Source organism: Electrona antarctica (genome assembly GCF_951216825.1).
Source record: "Electrona antarctica genome assembly, chromosome: 17".
In the NCBI taxonomy this organism is placed as follows: domain Eukaryota; kingdom Metazoa; phylum Chordata; class Actinopteri; order Myctophiformes; family Myctophidae; genus Electrona; species Electrona antarctica.
In genome coordinates, this window is record NC_136798.1 from 31,843,808 (window position 1) to 31,863,829 (window position 20,022).

The window sequence follows — 20,022 nt, forward strand, 5'->3', positions numbered from 1 at the left end:
TTTCGAGACAACTATCAAGTTCATATTTAAGTAAAGTGTCAAGTACAAAAATAGAACATTTTTGGTTAAGAGAAAGCTGTCAAGTTCATATTTAAGTAAGGTGTCAAATACAAAAATAGAGCAACATTTTTGGATTAAGAGACAACTGTCAAATTCATATTTGAAGTACATACATTAATATATATATAAGATTAAAACCAAAATTAGAAGACGAAAACTAGTTTGGGGATAGACTGCTTTGGGGGCCAAGTAAATGGCCAAAGACATACATCACAAATAATAATAGCAAGGGCAGCACAGCAGCAGTGGTGTAGAGCAGAAGCAGCCTGAGTGGTGGTCTGGTGGTGACACTTGAGGGATTCTAAGGGAAAATTAGAGGAAGCAGGACAATTTCAGTTCCTCGTTTAGGCCCATGGGTTCGAGTGTGTTAAGAGTGTGTATCCAATGGGCCTCTCTGCATAGCACTTTCTTAATAATGTCTCCACCTCGTGAGGCGGTAGAGATCTTTTCTATGCCCCAGAAGCGTAGTGATGCTGGGGAGCCATGGTTGTCTTGTATGTAGTGCCTAGCCATGGCATAATCTAGGTTGCCAGTGCGTATTGCAGTTTTATGTTCCCCAATTCTAATTTTTAGAGATCGTTTGGTTTGGCCCACATAAGCCAAGCCACATGGGCATTTCAATAAGTATACCACATGTGTAGAGTTACAGTTGATGAAGGATTTAATTTTGAACCTTTTACCAGTACGGGGGTGTGTGAAATATTTGGCGTTGGAGGAGTTAGAGCATTGGGCGCAATTCCCGCACTTGTAGAAACCCTGGGGGGGGGGGGGGCTGGGGTAAGGTCAGAGTGCACCAGACGGTCTCTCAGGCTACGACTGCGTCTGCCGCCCGCCCGGGGGTTGAAAGCCAAGAAGGGGGGGCTGGGGTAAGGTCAGAGTGCACCAGACGGTCTCTCAGGCTAAGACTGCGTCTGCCGCCCGCCCCCTACTGGGGCCCTATTATTATTTGTGCTGTATGTCTTTGGCCATTTACTTGGCCCCCAAAGCAGTCTATCCCCAAACTAGTTTTGGTCTTCTGCCTTAATTTTGGTTTTAATCTTATATATATATTAATGTATGTACTTCAAATATGAACTTGACAGTTGTCTCTTAATCCAAAAATGTTGCTCTATTTTTGTATTTGACACCTTACTTAAATATGAACTTGACAGCTTTCTCTTAACCAAAAATGTTCTATTTTTGTACTTGACACTTTACTTAAATATGAACTTGATAGTTGTCTCGAAAACCAAATATGTTCTATTTTTGTACTATTCTTTCTACACCTGTGTATTTATAGTCTGTATATTTATAGTCTCAATGCACTTTAACTTTCATCTGGATAATCCCTCACTGTTAGGTTCCACGTGAAAATTATGTATGAACTAATGATTGCTGGCTGTGAGACATTGGTTAACCAAGGGCCTGCCCCCTGCACCATGTGTGTACTTAAGCCTTACTGTGTTGCCCCCTCGGGCTATGACCTGACGAAGATGTAATTGACACATCGAAACGTTGTTGCTTTTTACCTGCACCCTGTTACAAATAAAATAAGGGCCTAAATCGTCTGAGCTGCTCCAGTTAATTAATGTATGTTTTGTAATAATAATTTAAATCTACAAAGTAACTAAGGTTTTAAAATAATTGTAGTGGAGTAAAAGTACAATATTTGGATCCGATATGTAGTGGAGTAGAAGTCAAAGTTTTGGAAATTGGAAACAAGTACCTCAAAATTGTACTTAAGTACAATACTTCCCACCACTGTTATTGCTAGTTAACTTCTTCATAGAAGAGTCTCGTACAAAATGAGTGAAAACGGCAGATCTTACAAGCTCGTTGTGAGCTTGTAGATCGGCTATTTTCACTATTTTAAATGCTTTTTTGACATAGGAGGTTGTCACCAGACGCGGTGACAATATTATGCACAATGTGAGGTTAATGACATGGCATTATGCACCCCGCGCCGAAGGCCATTAAGACGAAGCATGCCTGCATTCCAATAATATCCCCGCGTACACATATAGATACAGTATAACATCAATATTATGAAACTATCAGGCAGCATTGTATACTGATACTCTATATGCTAGCAGGAGATCCGCACCCCGCCGCCCGCCACACAGTGAGAGAGCTTTCTAGAACTCTCCCGAGTTAAATTAACGCTCACGAGATCGCTGTGCGACTGCCAAAGCACAGCTGGTAGGCAAGCTTTTGAGAGATGAAACCGCATTTGTTAGTGTATATTTGTGAGTGTGTGCACACGCGCGTGTGTGTGTGTGCGTGTTGTGCGCTTGTGTGCGTGTGTTTGTGCGCGTGCGTGTGCGCGTGCCCACGCGTGCGAGTGGGCTCCCTCAGAGTTAGTGTCGAAGTGTCCTTGAGCAAGACACTGAACCCCAATTGCTCCTGATGTGCTGGTTTCCGCCGCCATCGGTGTATGAATGTGTGTGTGAATGGGTGAATTGATGCACAATCTATGTAAAGCACCTTGGATAAAGGTGCTATATAAATGCACCATTTACCATTTACTCATCATTGTGCTGTCACAAGCGACAGTGGGTAAACATTTGAATGAATTGCACTTCCGTTCTGTCCTTCTTCCCCTTCGCATGTAACAAATGTCACAAACTGATCTCGTAATCCCAGTTGGAGGGACACGTTTGCATTTGTGATGGGGATGCTTAATCAGAAGGACAATGAGCTCTCCTTAGTCGGAATTATTATTACAGAGTAATAAGCCTTGCGTGTGAACTGACTTTCAAATTGGTCCGCTTCCCTTTGAAGCCCACAACAAACCGTTCATCAACAGCTGAATGCTAATGCTGTGAAGTGACACATTCTGAAACACAATGAACACCATTGGTGGAGTGTGTGTTTTTGTTATAGAGGCTGGTAATTGATCTTTGGCCTAGGGTGCTCTGCTACAAAGTACACTTTAATAATAGTATCCTTATGCTTGAACGTGATTGAACTTCGCATAATATACTGTATAAAACCCTCATCCTCATCAAACCCTGTACACTGAAAACACGCTCCATATATGGCCAGTATACAGAATTCTTCCATAATGTTGATCTGACCCCCCATGCCAAAGCACCAGCGCTCACCCAACAGTCTGCTGTCCCCCAGGCGGATGCGTGCACACGACCTCGCCCTCAGGCGTCCGTCTTACGGGTTTTATTTGTATATGCTCATGTTAAAGCGCCACGTCATAGTGAGTTACAATTAGCAAATGTTTCGGTCCTGGGACCTTCCTCAATGCCTTTAAAAGGCTTTAATTTTTCATCACCCCCATCCTTAAACAACTACACTGGCTTCCTGTGAAGTTCCACATCACTTACAAGCTCCTCCTTTTCACCTACAAATGTCAAAACACCCTGGCTCCACACTACCTCTCATGCCTCCTCCATAAACCTCCTGTGACACGGAACCTGTGGTCCACAAACTTGGACCTCCTCTCTGTCCCCAAGGCAGTCAAGCGAACCGTCGGGACAGAGCGTTCTGTGTGGCAGCCCCCACCCTGTGGAACTCTCTCTCAATAGAGATTTGCCATGCTCCAACACTGGACTCTTTTAAGGCTGCCTTGAAAACACACTTATTCTCTCAGGCTTATGGCATATAGTTGTTGATTGTTGTTGGTACATTTTGTAAAGCGTCCTTAATTGGGTTCATGAAAGTCGCTATATAAATTATTATTAATACTTTTTCATGCTAGTCTTTTTCTGCCAGTTTTCCTTTACATTTGAAAACTGTGGTAATTACAGTACAGTACAGTACAGTACAGTACAGTACAGTACAGTACAGTACAGTACAGTACAGTACAGTACAGTACAGTACAGTACAGTACAGTACAGTACTCCACCGTGGCTGTTGTGCTCATGCATTTTTCAAAACGTGGCTTGCCTCAAACATTTATAATCAGCTTCCCTTAATCTTTAGATTTGTCTAGGCTCCTTTCGCTTCTGTCTAGTGTATACATGAAGCACTTTGAATTGCCTCTCTGAATGAGAATGTGCTACGCAAATAAACTGGCCCCCGGATGGGAACACTGCATTGCAAGTAGCCAATTCTGCTACGATGACCGCTTTGCGCTCAAGCGAGATAAGTGGGCACTTCATCTGCATTTCACCGGACAGTTTGTGGCAGATAAAGCAGTTGCAATTCTGGAGAGTCATACAAGCATGGAGATCTTTTAAAAGAAGCCCTTTCTAGGGCGCTCTTGTGGTGCAAGTGTTCCTGACTGTTCCACCACAGCAGTCTATAGGGTAGGAGGTTCCCGTGTCAAGGACCCCCAAATGAATATGTATTTGGTCACAGAGTGTTGAGAAGGGATGAGTAGAACGGAGGTGCTACAGTATGTCCTCACGTTGAGGGCTCCTGAGTCCTGACTGGCATGTAGTATAGAATAGCAGTGGCAACACAGAAATGTTAGGTGAGGGTTCATTGGCCACGCACGCACGCACGCACGCACGCACGCACGCACGCATGCACGCACGCACGCACGCACAACACAAGCTTATATGATATGAAAACCAAGCACCTAGCTTTTACTTAAACAATGTACACACTTTGGAATTACTTTAAACATGGAACCGATCCACAGACACATTAGGCGAGTAGTTCATTTTATCTGTGTTGGAGCTCCTCAGTGCGGTTGTAGAGTTCATGTGCGTGTGTGTGTGTGTGTGTGTGTGTGTGTGTGTGTGTGTGTGTGTGTGTGTGTGTGTGTGTGTGTGTGTGTGTGTGTGTGTGTGTGTGTGTGTGTGTATGTGTGTGCGTGCATGTGTTGCTTGTTACCTGCCGGTCTGCCGAGCCAAAGACTCTATTCCAGCTCGGTGCGTGAAACATTACAATTTATTAAATAAAATATTAAATAAAATATTCCCTTTCGTTTTGTCTAGGTGGTGACAACTGGTGTTTGGATGGGAACTTTTCTTATTTTTTTCTCCCTCCACCAATCCAGACCAAATGCAGATGAATCTTTTATGAGGATTCTGCCCGGTAACAGGACTTTCCCATTTAGTCGGGTAAGTAAACCGCGTCTCCAAACTCTGTTGCATAATTTCCTGGGCTTAATTCATTCAGTCATGTAATGTGCGTGTGTTTATGCAGTATGTATATAATACATTATGCATTTGTGGGTGTGGAGGGGACAGTGGGCCGTAATGGCAGGGTTTTTCTTCTTTTTTTTCTTTTCATTTTTTTACAGAGAAGCCCCATTGTGGACATTGTCAAATTTGTATTTTTGCCACAGACATACAAAATGAGCAGACAACCCTAACCCCGAAAATACAATATTTGAGAACAACTAGTACTAGTGGAACTGCTAATAACCCATAGTGTAAATAAGTGTCATACATATTCTGAAGAAAACCTGGAGACTTGACATTCAGTTATTGGGTCTTGTGATTAAAATAAGAACATTCTAATGGTGTGTAAAAGAGACCAAGTCTTTGCCACGGACACGTGTCTGTGTACGGACATTGATGACCCCTGGAAGTAGCCAATCAGAGGGATGGACCTCTAAACTATTCTGGCAAAGCCAGGCTGTAAGCTGATTGGCCACAGCCGAGCAAAGCAGGATTTAAAGAACAAGAGTTTGCAGAAAACTATAGGGGAGGAGCGCTTGTTTTCCCTGAATAACGTTCTTCCGTGATGTGATATCACTCCTGGTCTGCATTTCGTCAATGCTTTGGTGATATATTCATGGGTAAACTTCAAAAAGACATTAACCAAACACACACACACAAAAAAAACATGATTTTGAGGGCAAGTAGTTATGAAAGCATCTCCGGTATCTGAGGCAGTGGGCTGCAAAAACAGCAAGTTAACATACATACATACTGTACATACTGTACACGAAAACACAACGTTCCACCTGAATTATTGATGGATTTTCTACGTGTGTTTCCTTTCATCGCCCTCAGCGCGCTCTGTCATTGAACCTTGGCAGTCTCTGCGTGCCAGAAAGAAGAGCAAGGGATAAAAGCAAAAATAAATCAAATCAAAAAATCTAATCAAACTTCCAACAGGAATTCTTTGCACTGCTCTCCTCAAAAGATGCCTTTACCAAAGTCCCGTTCCTTCCTTCCGCGTTGGAATGATCAAGAGACAAAGTAAAGGCTCTTGCTTGTGATATAATAATATATGCATTACTGTTAGGCTCCCCCTCACAGATAATACGGAATAAGGCTTTGTTTCTCTCTCTCTATTGTATTACAGGAGGTCACGCACGGTTCAATGAAGTTTATAGTGCAGCATGTGTTCAGGTGCGCCCGGGTCCTCCGGCTCATTATTGTCCACATTTGAATATATTGAATAGAGAGAGAGAGAGAGAGAGAGAGAGAGAGAGAGAGAGAGAGACGGCTATGATTGCCTGTGCTTTATTTTCAAAAGTCTAAAGAAATAATGGCTGCCGCGTACATGAAAAGTGCAGATAGTCACACAAAGAACGAAAGAACGAAATGAGAGGAGGGAAAAGAATGAGCCCCGGTCGTGGCTGTGTTCTTCCACAGAGAGCTGGTGTCACACGTCCAGGATTAAAAACGTCCCCACAGGCGACACGTCTTAGAGGGGCAGAGGTACGCACTGTCCCCGTCCCCGCCACATACTGACTGTGACACGCTGCACACGCGTGTTACAGCGGAGTGCACATAACGTTCTTCCCTATGGTATGGGCTCCATTAAAAATGGATAAATGAACAATGAGGGTTTGGACTGTGTGCGTGTGTGTGTGTGTGTGTGTGTGCGTGTGTGTGTGTGTGTGTGTGTGTGTGTGTGTGTGTGTGTGTGTGTGTGTGTGTGTGTGTGTGTGTGTGTGTGTGAAAACACTGAGAGAAAGATACACACACAGAAACAAGCTGCAGTCACAAAGCCAAATATAGCAACATCATTACATTCTGAATGATTCCAAGAGAACAGAATTAACTGGAACTCTCTCACACTGTGTGCATGTGTCTGCGTGTGTGTGCGTGTGCGTGTGTGTGTGTGTGTGTGTGCACGTGTGCAAGCGTAGAGAAACACACGGCACACACATAGAGACAAAAAAAGAACTTCTCAGCTCCTTCCCACACTCGATCTCTGTCTCGTGTCCCATCCGTCAATCTGTGCTCTCATTTTTCACGGGGTTCTCTCTCTCTCTTTCTCTCTCTCTCTCTGCAGAGACACGTGCTGTGCTCTCCATCCACCACTCTCTCTCACAGCCAGTGGTGGAAAAAGCCACATTTTTTTACTTAAGTAAAAATATCAATACTGTAAGTTAAAGTCCGGAAGTTAAAGTCCGGAATTCAACGGAGTAAAAGTGTTAAAGTATTGGCTTTAAAATGTATTTAAGGCTAAGTAGCAAAAGTAAAACTACTCACTGTGCAAAATGTTCCATTTAGTTTTCAAATGTATAATAATCTTTTCATGCAATGCGACACATTGTGAACTTGTAGATCAGCTATTTTCAAATGGCCGAAAAGTATAAAGTAGAGGTCTTTGGGTAAACCGAGAGGAGGAAAGGAGTGGCATGGTGCCTGCGTAACTTGCTTCACTTTAGTAAGGAAGTAGTACCGCTACTGTGTAGACCGCTTGCTATCCTGCCTCCTGCCTCTCCCTCTCTCTCTCTCTCCCCCTCTCTCTCTCTCCCCCTCTCTCTCTCCTCAAGGTTAAACACATCAGAGGACAACAGGCAGTGCCATCCAAAAAACACAGAACACAAACGTGACATGTTTTACAAATACATGCCTCTGAGAACACACGCACGCACGCGCACAAACATACAGAACGTTTAGTGCACAAACAGCCACGTGCTAGCAGTATGCATGCCTCACATGCTAGTACCATGGATGCATCTCACACACACACACACACACACACACACACACACACACACACACACGCACACGCACACGCACACACACACACACGCACACGCACACACACACACACACACACACGCACACACGCACGCACACGCACACACACGCGCGCGCAAACCACCATGCATGCACCAGTGCGTTGACAATCACAGGTGCTAATGGCTGTTCTCCACCTTGAGGCTGTGACCTCAAGCAGCAGTGTCAACCTTAGTCACTGCTGGCCAGAGGCACTGACATGTACTGCACACGCACACACAGGGCCGCATGTTTTTACATTATTCACACAGCTGACATTTGCATTAATGTTCTCGGGTACGTGCAGTACTTTTTGTGAACGTTCACAAACATGCACTCTCGCTCACACACACACAAGACACAGAGACATGTCCATGCAGTGTGTAAGCCTGTAAGGTCTGCTGGGTATGTTGCATGTGCCAGAGCGCGCACTCTCTCTCTCTCTCTCTCTCTCTCTGCCAGAGCCCTGGTCAGTCCAACCGCAGCTAGCTTATCATTTATGAATGGAAATGTATGCAGCTTCTTTCTTTTTCAGCCACAACTCATTCCAAAGCAAATTTGATAAGAGTACTTCTCCTGTTGGTTCTGTAGCAGACAGACACCCCCCTAACCACCACCACGCAGTGCAAATACCGTTGCTGTCGGGCAGAAAACTCCTATCTCCTATTCAAACCTTTTCAACCAGGTTCACATCAAAGCCCATTATTTATTCAGCATTTGGGCCACAGACCACCATGTTTGATGAGATTTAGTTCTCACACCCAAGACTATGTTGTTGTCGTTGGATGAAAAATTTTCCACAATTCCATGCTATTGGTATTGATGTGGTACCATAGGAGAGATAACGGGCAAGCGATCAAAATAACAATAATCTACTGTAACTGTGAAGCCTTCTTGTAAATTAAGTAGGCCTACTGCAAAGGTAAACAAATAACTTTTGAGAGTGTAAAACATTATGGGGCCATTTGGGTTCATTTTACAGAATCTAAAGATCTAATAAGGGTCCAATTGGTTAACAACTCTCCATCATTTAGCTGGGGACCACCTGGAACTTCTCAAGGACCAGTGGTGGTCTTCGGACCACTGGTTGAGAACCACTGTAGTACAATGTCGCAATCAATGTCGGATCTGCTTTTGCCGTTGAATTTTTTGCATTTGAATCCTGAAAAACATGAACAGTTTTGGACATACGAGGTTTCCACCCAACAGAGACGATATAAACCGACTGAATATACAACACATTTCACTCTGACACACTGTGTGTTTTTGACGACTCTATAAATATCACCAGAGCTTACGATCCATGTCACGTCGACGACACGCAGGATAATACGACCGACCGTGCGCATAATGTATACACATTATACAGCACAGAGTACACTGTACATTTAAATAATGCAGGCAAATGTAAACTCTGAGACTGTACAAATGTAACCAAATGGACCCCGTAACTTATACAGGTCCATTTGGTTACATTGGTTATGCAGTCTCTTTCAAAAGGATGAATTGACACTGAGGATTGTGTTGTACATATTTGTACTGTATACACAATCATTTTAACCATGCTTTATACATTTATGCGTTGGCTTTGCAAAAATAGCAGATCTATTCAATTGAATTTACAAAGAATCTACAAGCTCATATCATATCACACCACTTCATGAGCTTGTACATCTGCTATTTTTGAACTTTTTTGAATCCTTTTGAATAAAATGTTACACAAATCTCTTCTGGGTTTCCATGGCACAAATTATTAGCATTAACATCAAAATCTACTTATAGTACCAAAAGTAGAACGTACTCAATATGCACAATGTCCAGTTTTCAAATGTATACAAATATTTTGAAAATAGCAGATCTCTACAATCCACTTAAGTCACGAGTCACTATACAATGCAATGAAATAAATACCCATTAGGATCCCATTCACATTATATGAGAGCTGTCTGGTGCTTATAGACAGCTATCTTGTTAAGTAACAGAGCACCGCTGCCTACTCTTGTAGTGTTTTCTGGACCTATCTGAGCAAAAATAATAATCTGGTCTCGGTCTCAACCGGGTCTCGACTCGGACTCGATCATCCCCTCCCACACTCGGTCTTGTTGGACTCGCTTTAGGTGGACTCGAGTCGAAACACTAGTCGACAATACTTCTAATGGAATATTTCACAACCGACGGAATATGCAGCCAAAAAAATAAAATCAATAAAAAACGGGTGAAAGAACTCCTTTACCTTGCTAAAACAAGTCTCTTGCTCTCTTCCAGGGCTTATTAATAACATGTTTGTTTATAGAAGTATCACAATAGATAAAGTTAATTCAAGGCAAGCAAGAGAAATAATCCACAGACTGAGTTTTGAAGGCGGCATCGTGCTGTGTTCACAGTTTGTTTTGTATGGACCAATTCGCCTGTTGAAAAATATATTAAATAAAGACACTGAAAGGTATATTAATTGTCCACACTAGACTCATCCTTTCATAAAAATAGGCCTATTCATCCTATTGCCCAAGTCCTCTCTCTCTATATGCCACCAAAATGTGTCATTAAGACATGCAAATCCCTTGACTCCTTCAAAACCGCTCTCAAAGGGCACCTACGGATGGCTGCAATTCGAAACTGGCCCCCGTAAAATCTGAATCCCCCCCCCACCGCCCCCCCCCCCCCCTTTTTCCCTCACTGTATATGTTTCTTTTCCCTTTTTACCTCCATTATGATGAATTCCTGTTCTGTTCTTTGTCTATATAGAAGTGTCTATTTGTACGTCTCTAAATGTTTTGATGAATTGAACATGGTGGACCCTATTGTAAACAAGTGTAATGCTTAATTGGGTCGTCCACTCACAGTTAACAGCCTTTGTATTGAGTTTGTGCTTGAAATGTACTGTAATTCTGCAAACTGTTAATAAATATTTCAATCAAAAAAAAAACTCTCTCTCTCTCTCTCTCCCCCTCTCTCTCTGAAAACGTATATTAATTTCAAATGCATCAATGTAATTTCATAAACATTACCAATCGCGGGGTAGATATGGCCTACTACACACAGTTGAGAAAATGCATGCATCAATGCCTGCCTTACGGCAACAGTGGGCAGTTTATATAGCTCTCTACTGCCATACATACCATCTTGGGGGTCCTTGACAACCAACAAGGCAAAGTCAGAATAAATATCCCGATCAGAGAGTTCAGTTGCTCTCTGTCAGACAGAACATGATCCGATTAAAAAGTATGGATTGCCAAGTCATATAATATCATGTTTCCAGTACTGGAGGAAACAGAAGATGACCGACGCTGACCAACAGATCTTTTTTTTTCACCTCTGCCCGACTGCCCTTGAACACCGTTGCCAGATTTTGCGAGAGAAAATCAGCGACCAGGTCTTAGGTGTATGAAAACAAGCCACATGAGCACTTTAAACCTATACACATTCGCTATTGAAAATAGATGGTCTACAAGCTCACAGGCCAGTAGAGCTGCTATTTTCTAGTTACATGCTACTTACATTGCTAGTTACATTTTTAATATTTGTATGGCACAAAATATATATTTTAGATGGGGAGGGTCCTTGAGATAAACAAGCCCAATAAGCAACTAACTTTAGAAGCAAGATAAAACAAACTGCAACCCGCAAAACTACCGTATCTTACAAGCGACTTTACAGAAAAACAAGCCCAGAGTCGCTTATAATGAGCAGACATGGCAACACTGTCCTTGAGCTGGCCTGAGAGTGCAGGAACCGTGTCGTGGCCTTTACTCCATGAGAGAGCAGGGCTGTGTGAAGCCAGCGGCATGCTGGGAGCGCAAGGCCCTGTGAAGCCAGCGGCATGCTGGGGTTGGCTGAGGACAAGGCCAAGGCCCGGAAACTAAAGGCACAGGGTCCAGTGAAAGCAACTAAGTACATTTACTCAAGTACTGCACTTAAGTACACACTTAAGTTCCCGCCTGATATTTTATACTTCTATTCCACTACATCTTGGAGGCAAATGTTGTATTTTCTACTCCCTACTACAAACAAGTTACTTTGTTGATTTTTAGACTATTATTACAAAACAAAACTCCCCCCTATCAGGTGATAAGAAGCGACCTCTCCCCAGCCTGGCTGGCAGAGGGAGAGCCCAGGATTAGCGTTTAGAAAAAGCTGTTATCCCACAAAATCATGGGATAAAATAATAATAATAATACTTCCTTGGCTATACTTTTACGTAAGTATACTTCTCCCACCACCAAAAGGCCCTGGATGGCAGGCCAAGGGTTTTGGCGTGTGAAGAGAGCATGGCCGTCTGGCTGGTCAGAGGATGTGTCTGGAGGATGATGTGGGGTCTGGTCTACAACAACACACACAGCAGACTGAGGGAGGAGGGGGGCATGTCAAGGACTGGAGCGGCGAGAGGAGACGAGGTTGAACGAGCACAGCACGCCGTCTCCCCCGCCCCTGCTGCTGACCGGTGGGTCAGTGCATCCGTCCACTTGCTCCATGCACCGTCATGCACGTCCATGTTGTTGCGGCTCACCCCGTCTGGCCTCGCTGTGCTTGTCCTCTCTGCGCCCGTGCCGGTTCCACATGCAAATCTTTAAGGGTTTGGCCGCTTGACCTCTAATACTTTGGTTGACTGAATGTAAAGCTATTAATGACATCATGCCCTGAATAAGGATGATAGGGTTTTCATTTTGGTTAAAAAGAAAAGAAAAAAAAAGAAAACCAAAATTGCCACAGACAAGATCAAGTCTTTGCCACGGACACGCTTGTTTGTGTACGGACATATTGATTCATTGAATAATCACCACATCACACTGCGATGATGATGATGTATACATAAAATAAAGGACCAAGGTCCAAAAACTCAAGGAGAACCATGCGGCCCTGCACTGTTCAGAGCTGTAGGTTGGTAGAGTGAATATCGTCTCTATCGCGAAACCTCAAACCTCATATGTCCAAAACTGGATTGAAATTCAAAAACAGCAAAAATAACAGATCTACAAGCACCAAAATGCATTGTTTGCACCGCGCTTCGAGCGTGCAGATCTGCTACTTTTGAGGCAAAAGTTAGAATATGGAGATAAGATGTTTCTGCCCGACGGCGGCAATATGAGCTAAATTCATTCACTGAAGCCTTGTAATCTGTTTTGTGTATTCGGCGCACGGTCACAGAAACAAAGGTGCACCCACGCCACGCCTCTGCCTTCAGATGTGCACAAACATGCACGTCTCCAGCTGTCACTTCCAGCCCGTCTCAAAGTGCTCGTCGCAATCATCTGAACATAATATAATATCATCTCTGTTGGGTGGTGGATACCTCTGTTCAAACTTTCAGGATTCACATTCAAAAACTACTGAAGCAAAAGTAGCAGATCTACAACCTCAAGATGTCAGTCACTCATATCGAAAACTCCTAACTGAGCGGATATTTTTTTCTTCTTTCACTTCGTGTAAAATGAACATTTTGGAGTTAGCAGGTTTATGCCAGAGTGTGTCTGTCACACACACACACACACACACACACACACACACACACACACACACACACACACACACACACACACACACACACACACACACACACACACACACACACACACACACACACACACACACACACACACACACACACACACACACACACAATCCACCCTCGACACATCCTGTTCTTCTCATTTCAAAGTGTCGAGTCAGTCAAACGTTTTGTGTAGCCGGCGGATGGTTCTAGTCAAGCAATTGGAAAATACATAATGTATATGACATTAACGTATTAAAAAAAACTAACCATGCATGAGAGATTACTGAAGTAAAAGCTTTTTGAATTCGAACAGAATTAATTCTTGTTGGTCCTGTTATCAAGACAGGTTCTATGCGGAACAGGAAAGTGATTTATTTAGGCTCCTTATGAAAACCCAAATGGTTGCTCTATATTTGCATGTGCCTGTGAGAACCACTTGAGTATGGAACCTTTCCAAAAAACATTTTTTTATACCACTTTTCAACTTGACAGTATTTTTGGCATGCTATAATAGCTGGAAGATTTTCAATGATTTCACCACAGTATACAACAAAATCACACCTGTGCGAAGTGAGGGGCGCTAATATATTAAAGTCTAACTCATGTTGATTAGGTGATGTAATAGTGATGTAAAACAAACGGTGCCAACACAAACATTAAATGCCATTAACAATAAAGAGACAATATGACGTGATGAGGGACAACATTATGTAAATGTCCCCTTAATTGTCAATGGCGTTTTTAAAACAAACTAAAAACAACATTAAACCTGTATATAGGCGAGGCTAGTGCCCCTCAAAAATCAGACCTGTCTGAAGTGAGTGGTGCAACAGCACCACTTTGTGTGTGTGTGTTAGGCTGCTCAACAGTGACACTTGGTGATCAACCAATGCTATTGCCGTACTAATGTGGATATACATACATGGGGACGGACGGACGGACGGACAGACATACATGGTTGGTATAGTTGGAGTGGATAGCACCACTGAAACATAGGGCTTAAAAGGGAACACCACTCATTTTCAACATCAATTAATCATTAATATACTGTACCTTTGAGCTGTTGTGTGGAAATAATAAATTATGTCATCAAGATGTGATTCACCATGTTAATGATTTTTTTCAGACCTCCAGTTCAGGAAACACAGAATGGGAGGGACTTTTTTTATTATTTCCACACAACAGTTGAAAATGAGTGGTATTCCCCTTTAAGTAGTTAATGATATCCTTTAATGACAATGGTAATGTAATGCCTGCAGCGGTCCTATAAAACATGTATTTACTCATTTACTGTTATCTAATGACTCCTGTCCATATTACAGTGCGTCTTCCTCTAATAGTTGTCCATGTCCAGGAGGAATGTAGCGTCGCATCATCATTAAGTCTCACTCATGCTCCGTCATGTGACGGTGTCGCACGCCGAAAATAGCAGACCAACAAGCTCACAACGTGCCACGACCTCGACACGGGCCGCGACAGAGCAGAACTTTGGCATTATCCATGCAGAAATGGCGGCTTAACGCAAACATCTAAATATGATCTTGTTCGTGTACTATGAAATCGTGTGTGTGACAGAGAGAGAGAGAGAGAAAGAGAGAGAGAGAGATATTTATAGATTCAGAGACAGAGAGAGGAATATTGAGTGAGTCAGAGAGAGAGTGAGAGAGCAAGAAAGAGAGATTGAAAGAGAGATTGAGAGAGAGAGAGAGACAGAGAGAATACATAAAAGGTTGATTTTATTATTTTCCTGTGTATACTTGTACAGTGTGGAATCCCATTCGAATCATACTAATGAAGACGCACATTATCACGCCTCGCTGCAGTTGATAATAAAAAGACAATCTTCTCTGCTACAATGTGAAGTATAGCAGATTTACAAGCTCAAGACAACTCGCTTGGCGCCACGTTTCAGTCCTGCGGCTCTGCTACTTTTGACGATTTCGTGTGACGCTGTAGGGCATTCATTTATGAAAAAGTTAATTTAATAAATCATGACGCACCATAGACATGTTACCATAGTTTCTTTACAGCCCCCACAAGTCCTTGTGCCGCTGATGTTCAGGGAGCGTTCTAATGGCTCCTGTCTGGCTCGCCGCTTTAATTGCCGCAAACACTCTTTTAATCAGTGTGTGTTTAATGAGCGGTTTCACAGCGCTTTGCCTCAAGCATTGCCCTTGACTTTCTGCTAGCCGGGCCATTCATTCATTCATTCATTCATTCATTCATTCATTCATTCACCACACAACACCGTGGGATGTGACGCGCTGTGCGGACGTGAACACAACGCGCAGACTTGCTGAGATTGTGTGACTCATGTCCTCAAGGTAAACATTACCATTTTTGAGTGGTGCAACCACTCCAAGGAACAGCAATGTCCGTGTTAACCTATGTGACTATGTGACTATGTGTGTGACTATGGGTACCAGTAGGGGCAAAAGTGGCGCTGTTGTGCCAGAAACAGAGAGAGAGAGATAGTGCTGCACTGTAGCCTGCTAATGAGAGAGAAATTACATGAAAAACAAAAACCGACCCGACTTTTTGTCTCTCTCTCACCTCGGACCACGATGGCGGTGGACTTCTTGGCCGGGTTGCCCACGTTGTTGCTGGCCACACAGCTGTAGACGCCCGCCTCGTCGGAGGTGATGGCGGGCAGGGTGAGCGTGCCGTCCTTCACCACGCTGCGCGATGGCAGGCTGTCGTTGCTGCTGATCCAGTGGAGCGCGGGTGCCGGCTCGCCGCCCGTGGTGATGCACACCAGGGACACCGTCTGGCCCGGGTTCACCACGATGGGGTCCTCCACCAGCAGCTTGATGGACGGAGAGGCTGCGAGGGGAGGGGAGGGGGAGAGGGAGAGGGAGAGGGAGAGGGAGAGGGAGAGGAGAGGAGAGGAGAGGAGAGGAGAGGAGACTGTTAAGACCAGTGTTTCCCAATTTGTTTATGGGTCCCGACTTGAGTAAAAATCTTCAAATTTTCAAATTTTCAACATTCTTTCCAACATAGTCTTATTGGTGAATCTGAAGATGCTACGAGGCTAACGTGCTACTGTACCTGTCTTGTTGGTGAGTCTGAAGATGCTACGAGGCTAACGTGCTACTGTACCTGTCTTGTTGGTGAGTCTGAAGATGCTATGAGGCTAACGTCGTGCTACTGTACCTGTCTTGTTGGTGAGTCTGAAGATGCTACGAGGCTAACGTCGTGCTACTGTACCTGTCTTGTTGGTGAGTCTGAAGATGCTACGAGGCTAACGTCGTGCTACTGTACCTGTCTTGTTGGTGAGTCTGAAGATGACGCTGCGGTCGGGGATGCCGCACACGTTGCGCACCGAGGCGATGCAGCTGTAGTTGGCGTAGTCCTGAGGGCGCAGGTTCTTCAGCTTGAGGATTTTGGTCTCCCCCTGCAGCTCAGAGCAAAAGACAAACACTGGTGTGAAAAAAGCATCACCACATATTGAACTAAGAGAAAACAAGAAATGACGGCTGCTTACAAGCACCAAGGATGTCCTTCATTCCATCTTAATTTACTTAAAGGACCACTTCACCACTTTTCATCTTCTCTTCCTATAATTGGTCGTAACTAATGTTCATGATAAAATACCACCATTTTTTCCTACTCAGTCTGTGTCTCATAGGAAGGCTGTGGGCAGTTCAGAAACCCGTCCACCAGTGACATCACCGATGGTGAATCCAAGCTAATAGAAACGGCAGGCTTTCTTTTCCTGAAAAGTTGCAATTCAAAAGTTGAAGCCATCGTTCTCACGATAATAAAAATCTAAATATATTTTAAAACAAATCTTGTTTAAAAAAAAAATCTGCCTAATGATGATGTCACTGGTGGACGGGTGTCCGAACTGCCCAAAGCCCTCCTATGAGAGACAGACTGAGTAGGAAAAAATGGTGGTGTTTTATCATGAACATTAGTGAGGACCAATTATAGGAAGAGAAGTTGAAAAGTGGTGAAGTGGTCCTTTAACTTTCGCCAAAATCACCTCCTAGCATTATGCCGCCATTTCCTTCCTCCGATTGGCTACCGCAGATCACGTGTCACGCAATGAAATGCATGTTGGAATACAGATGCATGACGGGAAGCAAGTAACTAATTTACTTGTCAGGATGCCATCCTGAGTCATTCCTCCCACAGCCTCCACCTAGAGAGAATCCTCCCACACCCTCCACCTAGAGATAATCGGGTACTGGAGAAAGTGCAGGAACGACAGATTCACCCTCCCAGCACGTAGGTGTGAAAGACTTGGGAAGTCCTTTGTGCCTATTCGCTGAAAGGCTACAATGAGAGACACGGTCGTTTGGCTAGGACAATACAGCTGTTTTCATGATTATGAGGGGGGGGGGGGGGGGGGGGGGGGTGTACTGTTTATTTCACTTTATGATGACACACTGATTGACTGTATAGTCTACCTTATTTGTTTACCCTTGCTTGCCCTGTAGTATTTTATTATTATTGTTGTTTCTTGATGCACCTTACCTTTCCTTCTGCTGTTTCTACTGTATACTACAGTGCTTTTCTTTGTATTACCCTTACATGTGTGTTGTAACCTTAACTGCTGTGCCGCCTCTGGGCGACTGATTTCCCCCCGCGGGATAATAGAGGCATCTATCATCCTTTCCCCTCCATCAGGCCCCCGGCCCCCATCAGGCCCCCGGCCTCCATCAGGCCCCCGGCCCCCATCAGGCCCCCGGCCCCCATCAGGCCCCCGGCCCCCATCAGGCCCCCGGCCTCCATCAGGCCCCCGGCTGGCCTCCATCAGGCCCCCGGCTGGCCTCCATCAGGCCCCCGGCCCCCATCAGGCCCCCGGCCTCCATCAGGTCCCCGGCTGGCCTCCATCAGGCCCCCGGCTGGCCTCCATCAGGCCCCCGGCTGGCCTCCATCAGGCCCCCGGCTGGCCTCCAACAGGCCCCCGGCCTCCATCAGGCCCCTGGCTGGCCTCCATCAGGCCCCCGGCCTCCATCAGGCCCCTGGCTGGCCTCCATCAGGCCCCCGGCTGGCCTCCATCAGGCCCCCGGCTGGCCTCCAACAGGCCCCCGGCCTCCATCAGGCCCCTGGCTGGCCTCCATCAGGCCCCCGGCTGGCCTCCATCAGGCCCCCGGCTGGCCTCCAACAGGCCCCCGGCCTCCATCAGGCCCCTGGCTGGCCTCCATCAGGCCCCCGGCCTCCATCAGGCCCCTGGCTGGCCTCCATCAGGCCCCCGGCTGGCCTCCATCAGGCCCCCGGCTGATGGAGGGGAGCGTTTTAGAATTTAAAGGACAATGCAACTTTATACAATTGGGGTGGTTGTATTTTGTCTCCCTGCTCTTCTATTGAGACATTGTGTCAACGGTCATGTCTCACCTAGACACAGGAATTGATCCCTTGAGCAAGCAGGCTGGCTCTATTCCCATCCCTGCCATTAATGTATTTATTTATCACGCATTGTTTTTCCCCTTTCAACCCTTATTTTGAAGAGCGGAATATCTTGACCGGTTGTTCTCTCGCTGGGTGCAGAAAAAACCCGACTGCGAGTATCACAGAGTTGTTGGCCGTTGAAAAACCTTGTTTTGCCCAGAAACGACATTCATTGCGCCGATTTGGAGATTAAGGCCATTGAAAGCAGCACATAGAGTGCAAGTGGATGTGCGCTTATCGTAAAATGGTGCCGTCCAGTGTCACACTTTACACCGGGATGCTAATGGGAGACCGCTATCGACTCGATCATATCAAAACATGGATTAATATATAATTATAATTATAATATAACGATTTTTTTTCACATAGCCATACGGTCTTGGCGGGCGGCCAGACTAAAGCTTATTTACGGTTTCTACGGTTCTGGCGGGCTGTTAAAAATGCACTTGCACAGGAAACCGGGTTCAAATCCGGGGTAGAAGAGGACAGTTGTGTAGTCGTGAAGCTTCAGTACTTGAGTAAATGTATTTAGTTACTTTCCACCACTGCATATATTGAACTAAGAGAAAACACACAGCCTGTAGTAAAAAGAGTGCAAAGTACGGGCGGTTTGTGAAATCAAACGAACATAACTTCTCCTTAACAGCTTAACAGCTGAAAAGGAAAGGGTCGCAGCGAGGAGTGATTACGAATTCATAACCGACTGCGTTGCAATTTCAGTCTGAATTGGGTCTCCATTAGAGAAAGAGTTCAACCAGAGTTCCCCCCAGTTGAAATGTACCGTGTCTGTCGGGTGAAAATGCAAAAATAAAAATAATTCTGAATTCATATCCCAAAACAGCAAAAGTAGCAGATCAACGGAGAAGGGCGTCAATTTATTAAAAAATTAAAAAAGAAAAAAAAACAGCTAAAATATGGAAATAATAGTTTTATGCCCGGCAGCAACGAGCGTTATGTAAATTCTCGATCAAAAACCCCGCCGTTTATGCGTGTACGCACGGCAGGGGGGATTTTCATTTCGTGCCGTTTTCCTTTTTTTTTTTTGCTCCAGGGAGCAGATTTGTTCGTTCATCGTTGGCTAGCTTGATTGCACCGCTGTCCGCGGAGGGAGGTCCCTGCCTTTGAGTCTTCAACCGCTGGGGCAATCAGAAACTGTCCGGGGGTGCATGTGAGGGGGGTGCATGTGAGGGGGGGTGCATGTGAGGGACATGGAATGGGGTG

General features: G+C 44.7%; 1 protein-coding gene across 3 annotated transcripts in view; it reads right to left on the bottom strand.

The window, feature by feature from the left end:
* The window catches only part of LOC306940377 (MAM domain-containing glycosylphosphatidylinositol anchor protein 2), a 388,778-nt gene that overhangs the window by 173,708 nt on the left and 195,048 nt on the right, over positions 1-20,022 (bottom strand). For all 3 annotated transcript variants that reach the window (XM_079525427.1, XM_079525425.1, XM_079525426.1), the window contains exons 5-6: positions 16,666-16,798; positions 15,958-16,227 (exon numbers count right to left, since the gene is read on the bottom strand). In XM_079525427.1, coding sequence (XP_079381553.1) covers positions 15,958-16,227; positions 16,666-16,798 — 403 coding nt within the window. The remainder of the gene's footprint in view (positions 1-15,957; positions 16,228-16,665; positions 16,799-20,022) is intronic.